We start from the raw sequence: 14,558 nt of genomic DNA, 5'->3' as shown, positions 1-14,558 counted from the left end.
TTGATAAGCAAGACGTACTTTTTGTTAAAAAAAAAAGTAGCCTTTAGCTTCTTTACTACACATTCTTGTTTGAACTTCTTCCATCTGGGAGATGATAAATGCCACCATCTCATCAACTGCTGCTTTGTCTTGACATTGGAATAAGAAATCCAGGTTTCATCTCCAGTGACAGTGAGATCAAACAGTTCATCACCTTCATTTTCATAACTGCAAAAAATCATGCACTGGAGCAAGACCTTTTTCCTTGCATCAGTTAACATATTTGGCACTCACACAATTTTGTATAGCACATTTGTTTTTCGCATCAAAAATCAGATTGCTCCTCATGTTACATTTGGTTTTTGAGTCATTTGGTTTTTTTAAAAATTGTGACCATCACAGACGATCATTGTGTGTGGTGATACTCGTCTTTTGTGAAAATAGTACAAAATAAGATTTTTTGTCATATTAAATTACAATTTGTTTTTTAATTGCAGGGTGCAGGCATTGCGGTTACTGTTGGTGTCGAATGTCTAGAACCGGAATTAAGTAATACAGATTTAGAAGCTATAATTAGTGACTCTGAACATGAACTTCCATCTTCATTACCTTCTAGGTATTATATATAACACATATTCTTTGCAAATCTCTTTTATGAATGGTGAGGGTGTTTTTACTGTATATAGATCTCTGTGGAATATGAGTTACTGTGTTCCTTTTATGAACAAAAATTATCTCTCTTCGTTTGACGATGTTATGTTTATCTTAACTAGATGTTTTTTTTTTTTTTAAAATAAAATAAGCCTATAAAAATAGAGAGTTAAGAAAAATGTTTAGATTAAAGATTAAATAATAAATTTTGAAGTAACGGTGTAGAATTGTGAAAGATGTTTATGTAGGTTGTTTCACAAAATTCTCCCAGGATTTTCATAACCTATTTTACTGGTGAAAATAATGGAAAAAGTTCATATAAACATATGTCCTAAAATGCTTCGTTTGCGAGTTATGGCTAGTGAAGGATTTTGCTCAGATTTCAGCTACCCCAGTATAATGAGGTATTATTTAAATTTTTAGGACGTTAATTAAGTGGCAGATTTAGTGATTTCTTATTGTATCTGCCTGAAAATTCAAATAAAATAGGTTCCAGAACAATATCTGCAGCAGTTTTTGAGAAACGTCTAGTGAAAACTAATAAATTGGGGTAAAAACCCTTGTTTTTTTTAAGTACAACCAAGTTATTGTCAAACACAAAAAAAGGGTTATTTTACCCAAGTTATTGGTTTTCACCCCAGATTTATCAAAAACTACTGCAAATACAGTTCTGGGACCTATTTTATTTAATTTTTCACGTCAAAAACCATAAGAAATCACTAATTCTGTTCCTTAATTAATATCCTACAAATTTCAGTACAACTTCATTTCACTGGGGTAGCTGAAATCCGAGCGAAATCTTTTACTAACTGTAACTTGCAGACAAAGACTTTTAGGACATATGTTTTTGTTTGTATGAACGTTTTCCATTATTTTCACAAGTAAAATAGATTATGAAAGTCCCGAGAGAACTTTGTGATACATTCTGTATATCAAAACAAGATTATGATCATGACTAGATTATTTGAACATTAAATCAAAGATAAACATGATAAAATTATGTGAAAAATAGTGAAACTGCACTGAAATAAACTGCAATTTATCCCAGTGAAGTGAAACTGCACTGGGATGAAATAAACTTTAAAATAAAAACAAGGTGGGAATTTAAGATTTTATAGAAAGCAGAGAAAAGTGAATGTTACTTATAAATTAGGCATCCTAATCAAAATGTGATGTGTCACCTTAGACAGATCACTTAAATGCTTAGATAAAAATTATCTTTTACAGTTATTAAATAGTACCTGCAGATGATGACTTAATTCTAAATTTTAGTCGCAAGTAGATGCACATCTGTAATTCAGTGTCACTGTACCAAGACTTTCATTATTGATGAAAGTCTTGGTAAACAGTGATTATGTATCACTGTTTTATTTATTGTGACTAATTTCATGATCCATCTCATAGGATTGAATACCAATGTCTGATTTAATGGCGTGTCAGGATAATTTTTAACTGCATTATGAATCTAAATCAGAACACTATTTATATCCATTGCTTAATTTATAAAATTTTCCAATTAGGTTTTTCAAATTAATTTTAACTTTTTTGTTTCTGCACCAAGTAACAAAAATTTATAAATTAAATGAGTTAGACACCAAAAAGTATGATAATATGGAAATATTCACAAAAGTGCTACTAATGTAAGTAGTGTTACAATTTTGATTTATCTTGTTTGTTTTAGATAAATTTATAATAAATAAACTACCAAATGAATTATATTTGAACAGATCTTAATCGAAAAGTAACTATCAGTGCTTAGATGAACTTCACTTTTAAGATTTTACTATAATTTATATAACTAATGTATTGCAGTAATAATATATCATTGAATATTATAAGAAATAAGTTCTTTGTTTCATTTGTTTCTTGAATTTAAATGTTGAGCTGGAATTGACGTTTCATTAAAAAAATGTAATGTTATTGAAATTTAGTACCTTAATCATAATAGTTATGTTGGCTATACTGAACATCAATCTCATTTCATTAAGATTGTCCATTCAAAAATGAAATCAGATCATGAATGACATAAAAGTTTTCATTTATCAATATTCAGTAAAATATTACTCAGTAATAACAAATATGTAAATTATCGTTGATGATAACTGAAGATAATCTAAGGATCAAAAGGTGTGTTTCAGTTGGATAATATATTTCATTTAATATTGTATTCAGTCTGATTCATTTACTATGATTACTATTGCTAATAAATAAAGTTATTATTTAAAAAATGTATATTAGTGTTTGTAACAGCTATCAAGTAAATTCTGGATTCAAATCCAGTCAGGCTTGGCATTTTTCATGCACTAAAAGATTCATTTCTCATTGTTTAAAAAATGTAAGGAGGGCAGCTATAATTAAGCATCAATTTGTAGTTGCTGAATTGAATAAATAAATAATTTACATAATTATTATAAAAATAATATTGTCATATATTACACAGTACCGACAATGTTATTAAAATATTCTCTTTTCAGTGTATCTCTGAGGCCAATGACTAACGGCAGTGTTGGTGAATTGATTCCTGTACCTTTAACTGAAGAAACACATTCATCTGAAGACTCTCTATCTGTACCAAGTTTCTCTGAGGTAGTTTAATTAAAGAGTTAAAATTATCTTTTTTTAAATTTTAATCTATGAAACATAACATTAAATTTAATATTTTCAATAGCTGGCCTATTAGTGTAGTGATTGCACTCTGAATTATTTTATATTTGCTTTTACTTCCTTTTACCTTTACTTCAGTAAAGGAAAAAAAAAGGAAGTATTGTGATCGCGAAAAATTTCAGATTTCTGTTGAAATCTGAAAACTGACCAGAAAATCTGAACCTAAAATCTGAAAACTTTATTTTGACCATCCCTGAATCCATTTTGAGTTGTTTCAGCATGACACTGTACATACATATGTATGTGTCACACACATGTATGTGTGTATCTCATTGATTGCAATCAGCTGAACCAAAAGTGTCCAAAAAAGCCCAAAATCCAAAAAATTGGATTTGGACTTTTTCTTAACTGCAGTAATAAGCCCTCATTGAGACCGTTTCAACTATATATCATAAGTGGTACTTATTTTCATTGGTTCTAGAGTTATGGCCAATTAAAATTTTAATTAATGAAATATTTGGATCTTAAATGGGGAAGGCATGTCAGTTCGAATTTTACTTCATCTCCTTTTTATTAACTTTTTTAATTTAAATATGTAGATTTATTAATAATTATAAACCTCTAATTGTAAAAAAAAATTACAATGAATAATAATTTTTTAAAAATGAAAAAATATCAAATGTTATTAACGAAATAAGATTTTATGTACTTTTCATTTTAAAAAAATATGTCTATGTCATTTAATAGGCGTACCAGGAAGTCATGTGGTGTCCACATCAGATTTTTTAATTTCTAAGTGGGACTTACAGTAGTAGTTATACTGAATTTGATTTCCTTTTTGAATAAGGTATTATTTGAAAAAATACTCGTTCACAGTTTAGCTTCATTTAGTGGGATAAAATATTTTGTCTTGTGTCTGTGTAAGTATATATGGTAACTAAAAAATAGTGTTCAATACTTACCAACTATATGTTTCCGTAATGTTAATTTCAGAAATTGCATTTTGAATTAAGTTTTGAAAGATTTCATATTTAAGGTGAGTTTAATAAATTAACTGATAAACAACAATAAATAGGAACAATGGATACACTTTTTACAGTAGAAACCAGAGAATCCTGGAAAATAAAATAACAGTTGCAATAATAGAAATTGTTTTGAAACTATTACACAACAATGAGTTGGGGAATGGTTGCTGTTACATGAATACAACCCTAGACTTGAGGGTTCTTCATCAGTGAATGTGCAATAACTGTCAGAGGGAAAAGTACATTATGAGTATATTCATTTTGTGATAAACAGTGTTCTGTTCTGCAGTTAACTGTAAGAAGCTGTTCAGTGAGTTCATTATGAACTTACTATAAATTTTTTTTTTTTTTTGTCTTCTGTCATTTGACTGGTTTGATGCAGCTCTCCAGTATTCCCTATCTAGTGCTAGTCGTTTCATTTCAGTATACCTTCTACATCCTACATCCCTAACAATTTGTTTTACATATTCCAAACGTAGCCCGCCTACACAATTCTTTCCTTCTACCTGTCCCTCCAATATTAAAGAGACCATTCCAGGATGCCTTAGTATGTGGCCTATAAGTCTGTCTCTTCTTCTAACTATATTTTTCCAAATGCCTCTTTCTTCATCTATTTGCCGCAATACCTCTTCATTTGTCACTTTATCCACCCATCTGATTTTTAACATTCTCCTATAGCACCACATTTCAAAAGCTTCTAATCTTTTCTTCTCAGATACTCTGATTGTCCAAGCTTCACTTCCATATAAAGCGACACTCCAAACATATACTTTCAAAAATCTTTTCCTGATATTTAAATTAATTTTTGATGTAAACAAATTATATTTCTGACTGAAGGCTCGTTTCGCTTGTGCTATTTGGCATTTTATATCGCTCCTGCTTCGTCCATCTTCAGTAATTCTACTTCCCAAATAACAAAATTCTTCTACCTCCATAATCTTTTGTCCTCCTATTTTCACATTCAGTGGTCCATCCTTGCTATTTCTACCACATTTCATTACTTTTGTTTTGTTCTTGTTTATTTTCATACTATAAATATTACTTATTCATTATTAAAAGTATAAGCTGGTCTCCTATTGTAAATTTTATAAATAAATAATCCTTGTATAAAATTAATTTTTTTTTTTGTAACTGTAATTTCATTAACATAATCTCCTTGTAATTTTATATTAATTTCCATTAGTTATCGTAAACCTCAAAGTAAAATCAGAATTATTGTTTGTGGTTTATAAAAAATAATAAGTGTAAATAAATTGTACATTTGTAAGAACTCTAATTCATTTAATCTCTCAATATCCTTTAGCAAACTGATAATTTGTAGTATAATGCTTACTATTTGTATTATAGTCATACATGCATGTGCATTGTCGGTGATCTTTTTGTGACAAGGAAAATATGTACAAAACCATTTTTGTTGATAACACCCAAACTTTGTCACTTAGCTTATATTTATGATTATAATGAGTTTAGGTACTAAAAAATTTCATTTAATGTTGTATAATTGAACAGTCTCTTCAAATTGGAACATAGTTGTGATTATAAAACTAAAAATAATAATGTCTGAAGCTCAAATTCATTTCCTGTTTGTTAAAATCTATAGTTTTAATATTTTTGACAAATTAAATTTTTTTTGTTGTATAAAAGTTAATAATTACTTATTTTATCTGCTAGAAATTATAATATTCCTAATCTTGAACAAATAGGACAACATTCAGATTAACATGGAATTTTATAAATTCAAAAAAGCTGTAATACAAATTTTTATTAGAGCTCCGTAACTGTATTAGAGTTCGTAACTAAAACTTTTAAGTGGAAAAGGCATCATATTCATAGGATAATAATGCTTTTCTCAATTGTATAGGATAGAAAATCAGGTTTAGTTTGGGTTGGAAATTCATTTGTACCAGACTTAATTTAATTCTATCTGCTGCTTGATTAACAAGGGACGACAACTATCAGCATATTATATTAGTTTCATAAGAATTTAATTACATAATTTTTTATTAAAGAAAGGAGTGTTGAGTTATAGTTAAGTCATTCTGACAGCTAATTAGAAGTCACTTCCTTTTTTCTTTTTGATGGACATTATAATTTCCAGCAGAAGTAAGTTATGTTTGAGGTGATAACAACCTTATGGACAAGTTCATACTGAGCAGAAGATATTACATGGCTCAGTGAATGTAGTTCGAGCCACTTTATTTCATATTTTGCCATCTAGAAGGTTGGATTGTGTTAAATAATGTTAAGATGAGATTTTGTTATTAATGTAACCAGGAAATACATTACATGTTTGTAATATTTTCCTGTAATAATTATTTTATTTTCTTTTTAAAAGCAGTTCTATTGTTTTCAAAATATTATATTATTCCCTTTCAGCAGTGAGTTACCTTAGTAATTCAGATTTGCAGCTATACTTACCTTTTTTCTTTTTTTTAATAACCGAAATTTTGTCTTTCTAACATTTGCAATTCTGTACAGTAGTAAGTATTGTTCCATAAACCTAATTTATGAGATGAAGATATAGTATATCATACATGTTTTTTGCTTTTTTTTTTTTTTTTTTTTATTGAAACTGTGTTTATTATGATAATTGTTTAGTTCTATGCAGTTATTAGCCTACTCATGTACATGTACTAAACTCAAGTACATGACATCATATTATTCATATTTATGTACTCATAGACTACTGATATATTAAAATACAAAAAAGAAATATATGAAATACAGTAACATAAAAAGTGCAGTAATTTAAGTACTATACTATAGATATGAAAGAAGACTGTGAAGGAGAACAATTTAAACTTACTGCTCAGGTTAAAGAATTTATTAACTGCATTGATTTATGTATAGTAATCTTTTTATTATACTACATGTTGTAAAAATCAAAATGAGACTTACAAATATTACATATTAAAAACAAAAATTTGAAATGAATAAGGGAAACTTATTGATGACAAACTTTGTAGAATTAAACATATGCAGTTTCTTTGACATCTTCTTTAAAGAAGTGACCACTCTCTCTGCACAAATGCCAGCAATTACTGAAACAAAGAAAACAGATAGTGTGAATTGGCTATTTTAGAAGTAATAAATAGTTTCTCTAATATTCATCAATAATTTTCTTATCCTATTTGTATTTTAATGGATTTAAATATTAAGTTACTGTTTCAAAAAAATAATAATTTAGCTTTTAATTACTTTTCTATTAAGAGCCATTATTTTAATTTTTTTTTAAATTTAAATCAAGATACCTAGGTTATTATTATTTGTATTTTAAATTTTAATAAACTACCCCTGTAAAAATCAAAAGATTTTAATTTTAGTATAAGCATAATTTGACTTAATTTTTTATTTTAGGATGTCGATTGTTCTGGTATTGTTGAAGTTGGGACTGCTGTGGAAGTTCGAGAAGATAATGGAAACGTCAATGATAACTGTTTTAAGTCTACAGGTAAATGAATATTTTACTAATAATTTTATATATTATCATTGTTTTATTAACATTGCTAACTGCTTACTGTATTAAGATCAGTTTCTAGTTTTGATAGAAACATTCATGTAAAATTATAAACTTTGATTTAAAACAGGCTTGACGTAATAGATGTGTTAGATTCAATATAATATATATATATATATTTTTTTATTGTCACCTCAGACATGCTTTTATAACTTATGTTAATGAGGAAAATTTGTTAGAATAAATGATAATTCAAAAAATGCGAATCCTTGCCAAAACTGAATTCAGTTTGTGTGATCTAGACTCCATCCTGCTGTAACTGCTATACCAACTGATGTAATTGTATCCCTCATAATAAATGTAATTCATTAAGCAGCCTAAAATTATAAATTTCAAATAACTTCGCAGGCATTTGAAGAACTTAAAAAATGTAGATATAATGTTTTATTTTTATAACCTCCTCTATGAATCATGAGACCTTGCCGTTGGTGAGGAGGCTTGAGTGCTCAGGGGTACAGAGTAGCTGGACCGAAGGTGCAACCATATTGGAGAGGTATCTGTTGAGAGCCAGACTAAGGAATGATTCCTGAAAGAGGGCAGCAGCTCTTTCAGTAGTTGTTAGGGGCGTGAGTCAGAATGACTTAAACGGCCATATCAAGATCACTCAGTCCTCTGAGTACTGCGCAGCTGAAAGCAATGGAAAACTACAGCTGCTTTTTTTCCAAGAAAATGAAGCTCTCTGCATTTTCATATAGCAATGATGGAGGTGCTTTCCTAGGTAAAATATTCTGGAGGTAAACTAGTCTCCCGTTCGGATCTCCGGGTGGGGACTACTAAGGAAGGGGTCACCAGAAAATTAAAAAATAACATTCTACGAGTCGGAGCGTGGAATGTTAGAAGTTTAAAAAAGGTTGGTAGGCTAGAAAATTTAAAAAGGGAAATGGATAGGATAAATGTGGATGTAGTAGGAATTAGTGAGGTTCGATGGGAAGAGGAAGGCGACTTTTGGTCAGGTGATTTTAGAATAATTAACTCAGCTTCAAATAATGGGAGGCAGGAGTAGGTTTCATAATGAACAAGAAGATAGGGAAGAGAGTAGAGTATTTCAAAACGCATAGCGATAGAATCATTGTAATAAGGATAAAATCAAAACCTAAACCGACAACGATTGTTAACGTCTATATGCCTACAAGCGCCCATGATGATGATGAGGTAGAGTGTGTATATGAAGAGATTGATGAAGCAATTAAACACGTAAAAGGAGATGAAAATTTAATAATAGTTGGAGATTGGAATGCAAGCATTGGAAAAGGCAAGGAAGGAAATATAGTGGGTGAATATGGGCTGGGCAAAAGGAATGAAAGAGGGGACCGACTTATAATTTTTTACGAAGTATAATTTAGTAATTGCCAAAACCCAGTTTAAAAATCATAATAGAAGAATATACACTTGCAAAAAGCCAGGCGATACTGCAAGGTATTAGACAGATTATAACATGGTTAAGCAAAGATTTAGAAATCTACTCGTCAACTGCAAAGCTTACCCTAGAGCAGACATTCATAGCAACCATAATTTGGTGATAATGAAATGTAGATTGGGGTTTAAAAACCTGAAGAAAAGATGTCAGATGAATCGGTGGAATTCAGAGAAGCTTGAGGAAGAGGAGGTAAAGAAGATTTTTGAGGAGGACATCGCAAGAGGTCTGAGTAAAAAAAGATAAGGTAGAAAATGTAGAAGAAGAATGGGAGAATGTTAAAAAGGAAATTCTTAAATCAGCATAAGCAAACTTAGGCGGAATAAAGAGAACTGGTAGAAAACCTTGGGTTTCAGACGATATATTGCAGCTGATGGATGAACGTAGAAAATATAAGAATGCTAGTGATGAAGAAAGTAAAAGGAACTATCGGCAATTAAGAAATGCTATAAACAGGAAGTGCAAACTGGCGAAAGAAGAGTGGATTAAAGAAAAGTGTTCAGAAGTGGAAAGAGAAATGAACATTGGTAAAATAGACGGAGCATACAGGAAAGTTAAGGAAAATTTTGGGGTACATAGATTAAAATCTAATAATGTGTTAAACAAAGATGGTACACCAATATATAATACGAAAGGTAAAGTGGATAGATGAGTGGAATATATTGAAGAGTTATACGGAGGAAATGAATTACAAAATGGTGTTATAGGGGAAGAAGAGGAAGTTGAGGAGGATGAAATGGGAGAAACAATACTGAGATCTGAATTTAAGAGAGCCTTAAAAGATTTAAATGGCAGAAAGGCTCCTGGAATAGACGGAATACCTGTAGAATTACTCCGCAGTGCAGGTGAGGAAGCGATTGATAGATTATATAAACTGGTGTGTAATATTTATGAAAAAGAGGAATTTCCATCAGACTTCAAAACAAGTGTTATAGTCATGATACCAAAGAAAGCAGGGGCAGATAAATGTGAAGAATACAGAACAATTAGTTTAACTAGTCATGCATCAAAAATCTTAACTAGAATTCTATACAGAAGAATTGAGAGGAGAGTGGAAGAAGTGTTAGGAGAAGACCAATTTGGTTTCAGGAAAAGTATAGGGACAAGGGAAGCAATTTTAGACCTCAGATTAATAGTAGAAGGAAGAGTAAAGAAAAACAAACCAACATACTTGGCGTTTATACACCTAGAAAAGGCATTCGATAACACAGACTGGAATAAAATGTTCAGCATTTTAAAAAATTAGGGTTCAAATACAGAGATAGAAGAACAATTGCTAACATCTACAGGAACCAAACAGCAACAGTAATAATTGAAGAACATAAGAAAGAAGCCGTAATAAGAAAGGGAGTCTGACAAGGATGTTCCCTATCCCCGTTACTTTTTAATCTTTACGTAGAACTAGCAGTTAATGATGTTAAAGAACAATTTAGATTCGGAGTAACAGTACAAGGTGAAAAGATAAAGATGCTATGATTTGCTGATGATATAGTAATTCTAGCTGAGAGTAAAAAGGATTTAGAAGAAACAATGAACGGCATAGTTGAAGTCCTACGCAAGAACTATTGCATGAAAATAAACAATAACAAAACAAAAGTAATGAAATGTAGTAGAAATAACAAAGATGCTGAATGTGAAAATAGGAGGAGAAAAGATTATGGAGGTAGAAGAATTTTGTTATTTGGGAAGTAGAATTACTAAAGATGGACGAAGCAGGAGCGATATAAAATGCCGAATAGCACAAGCAAAACGAGCCTTCAGTAAGAAATATAATTTGTTTACATCAAAAATTAATTTAAATATCAGGAAAAGATTTTTGAAAGTATATGTTTGGAGTGTCGCTTTATATGGAAGTGAGACTTGGACAATCGGAGTATCTGAGAAGAAAAGATTAGAAGCTTTTGAAATGTGGTGCTATAGGAGAATGTTAAAAATCAGACGGGTGGATAAAGTGACAAATGAAGAGGTATTGCAGCAAATAGATGAAGAAAGAAGCATTTGGAAATATATAGTTAAAAGAAGATACAGACTTATAGGCCACATACTAAGGCATCCTGGAATAGTCGCTTTAATATTGGAAGGACAGGTAGAAGGAAAAAATTGTTTAGGCGAGCCACGTTTGGAATATGTAAAACAAATTGTTAGGGATGTAGGATGTAGAGGGTATACTGAAATGAAACGACTAGCACTAGATAGGGAATACTGGAGAGCTGCATCAAACCAGTCAAATGACTGAAGACAAAAAAAAAAAAAATATTTATAAATGGTAAATCTTATGTTACATGCCCCACAGATATGTGACAAATTTTTAAATAAAATAATTTTTATTTCTTTTATTGTGTACAAATATTTATTTTCAGGAGAAGTACGTACTTAGTAGTTGATTTTTAAGATTCTTTTGAGTCATGTTCGCAATCAGTGCTGCGTCATAGTCTGAAGATTCTTCATAACTTGCTCCAGCACTCTGAGAGAGAACTATTATCTTGTTTCTAATCCTCTGTTTTGTTTTACACAGCCGTTTGTTTCAGGGCTGTGTGGCAAAATATGTAATCTTCATTTACACCCAGAGATAATCATATAAATTAATATAACCAACAGGCCACAGAACTTCTCCAAATTAGGATATAATGGAGCCTAGGAACATTTTACTCAACACAGCCATTGTTTTCTATGTTTTATAAGCATTGGTTCTATGCTGCTGAAGTCATAGCCTACAGAAATCAATTTTATAACAATGTTGCTCTGATCCTTAAATAACACACATTTCAATATAATCTTTGCTATATCCGTAACTTCAACCCATCACAATCTTTGAATAACTACAATCCTTTAATACCATACTGAACTGTGACTTGCTATGTAGCAATTTTTCTTGAATTAATTTAGGGTCTGAATAACAGTTCACTAGTAAAAATGTTTGTACCTAACAATTCAGAAAAGTACTTCATCCATCTTGTATTTCCATTGAATTTTCTTGCTTAATCTTTTAAAGAATAGTTCACAAAAATTCTCTCAATATTGGGAGCACCCTCCTATTGCATAACTACCATCTTGTGTGGATTAAAATTCAGATCTGGTGTTAAATCCTGTGAATAGACAATTAAGAGCTATGAGAAGCTGCTTATTTTCTCAGTGAACATCATAGGCTCTGTAAGGTGGCTGCCATAATTGTTTGAATATTTTCTTCAGTTCTGATTGAACAATTTTGACCAGGAGGAAGGAAGAATTTTTTTTTTGTCTGTACACCTTACATCCAAAAAATACATTTTAAAATCATCAATTTTATAAATGATTCTTTTTATTTAATTTTACGAATTAATTTTACTTTTATAATTGGATATCAAATTCGGTTTCCTATTCCGTCATAGGATTCTTCATCCATATTCTCTTTTGTATTCTTTCATTATTGCCTCAAAACATCAAATAATAAAATAAAAGATAAATATGGACTTGTTTTACTTGAGTAAATTCATATTTTTTTATGAAAGTATTGATTTTGTCATTAGCTGTTTTATGTTTACCATATGCTCTAACCATTGCCAATAAAATTGTACGCATTGCTTAATTTAAGTAACAGAATTAATCAGATTATGAAGATTACCTTTTTCATTAATATTAATCCTTACTTTACATCCTTTGTATTTAAGATATTACTCAGTGTAATATCTCACCTGTAATGAGGCAAATAGCTTTTAGGTTATAGGGTTGCAGCTTATTCACTTTGTTAAGACCTTGTATTCTGAATTTTTATGACATAATCACTAAGCAATAAATTAGCAAATAAATAGCAATCAACTTGCCACAATTACCTTTTTCCCCCCTGTTTAGCCTCTGGGAATTACTGTTCCGGTATTACTTCAGAGGATGAATGAAGATGATATGTATGTGTAAATGAAGTGTAGTTTTGTACAGTCTCAGATCGACCATTCCTGAGATGTGTGATTAATTGAAATCCAACCACCAGCTGGAACTGGTGGAACTGCTGGAACTCTCAACTTCCAAATCAGCTGATTTGGGAAGACGCATTCACCACTAGACCAACCCAGTGGGTTGCCACAATTACCTAATTATAAATGTAAACTGCACCAGAACTTGTTCAACTTCAAAATTCTGCAGATTACAGATATCAGTTTTATTTAATCTCCCTTTAATTATTGAATTTATTTTTCATTTACTGGGGTTACTAATATTTTTAAATAAATTTTAATATTTTTCTAATATTTTATTTTGTCATTGTTATTTCTTTAGAAGAAGAGGTAATAAAATTACGTCATGCACTCATTAGTGAACGTGAAACAACAGTGGCATTACGTGCTCAATTAACAGAATCATGTAAACAACATGAAGATAAAATACACAGTACTGAAACTAGGATACAAGCACTGAACAGGTATTATATTTTAACAATATTGATTTTTTATGTATATTGCATTATGTATTTTCAGATTTCAAAGAACTCTGTTTATTCAAAAATTTAATTGAAGTTCAGATTACTGAACTAGAAGATTTATTATGCATATTAAATTTGTATTAGAGTTTTACAGTCACTCAGTTTACCTACTATATTGGGTTTTCAGAAAGTTTGAAATAGCTGTATTTTTCTTTGTTAGCATGAAAATTCAATTTTCAGATATGATAACTGAATTAGTAAATCATATACTAAAACCTACATACAAAGTTGTTTTATAATTTAAGTAAGCTTTTAAAAATGTACAGTCCAGTATTAAAAAATTGCCCCTAACATGCGTAGAACAACTAAAAAGAAAATGTTTAGAAAGTACAGTAAATCCACAGTACTCTCATTTCATAAATTTGTAATCCAGAGGAAACAGACATGCATTCAAGAGAGTGTGAGATAGAAGAAGAAGCTACTTATTATTTTGTAAATAAAGTGGAAAACTAATTCCCTGAAACAGTGTTTGTTGGTATTATTTTCATTAATTAAGATATTAGTCTCAGAGTTAAGATAAGAAATAATACATTTCTTAAACATGGTTTCCACTAATATAATCTAATAAAATAAATAAAATTAATAAGTCCACCTTACCAGTAATTAAAATAAAATATAAAATCTCAAGATCTTTTGGTTCTTAAACCATCATCAGTAGAATTAAAATGTTACAAAATAAGTCAAGATTAAAATAAAGTAACAGTCATGACTGTACGGATATTATCAACATACTGAAAATAAAATGTAAAATCTACTCTGGTGGAGTAAAATGAAGTTAACGGAAACCACATTATAAGGATTAATGATATTTTAATTATCTATATCCATTATCTCTTTATGCTTATATTTAAGACATGTTTAAATAATTTATCTTCTTTAAAAAATTTTTGTCCATTATTAAGATTTTCATGATTACTA

The 14,558-nt window shown here is 30.0% G+C and overlaps 1 protein-coding gene across 4 annotated transcripts in view; it reads left to right on the top strand.

The window, feature by feature from the left end:
• The window catches only part of LOC142324060 (sorting nexin-29), a 137,841-nt gene that overhangs the window by 83,343 nt on the left and 39,940 nt on the right, over positions 1 to 14,558 (top strand). For all 4 annotated transcript variants that reach the window (XM_075364669.1, XM_075364671.1, XM_075364668.1 and 1 more), the window contains exons 6-9: positions 477 to 595; positions 3,105 to 3,216; positions 7,617 to 7,710; positions 13,439 to 13,580. In XM_075364669.1, the coding sequence (XP_075220784.1) occupies positions 477 to 595; positions 3,105 to 3,216; positions 7,617 to 7,710; positions 13,439 to 13,580 (467 nt within the window). The remainder of the gene's footprint in view (positions 1 to 476; positions 596 to 3,104; positions 3,217 to 7,616; positions 7,711 to 13,438; positions 13,581 to 14,558) is intronic.

This window comes from Lycorma delicatula, chromosome 4 (assembly GCF_047948215.1).
Source record: "Lycorma delicatula isolate Av1 chromosome 4, ASM4794821v1, whole genome shotgun sequence".
Taxonomy (NCBI): Eukaryota; Metazoa; Arthropoda; class Insecta; order Hemiptera; family Fulgoridae; genus Lycorma; species Lycorma delicatula.
This window is presented reverse-complemented; position numbering and strand designations above follow the sequence as displayed.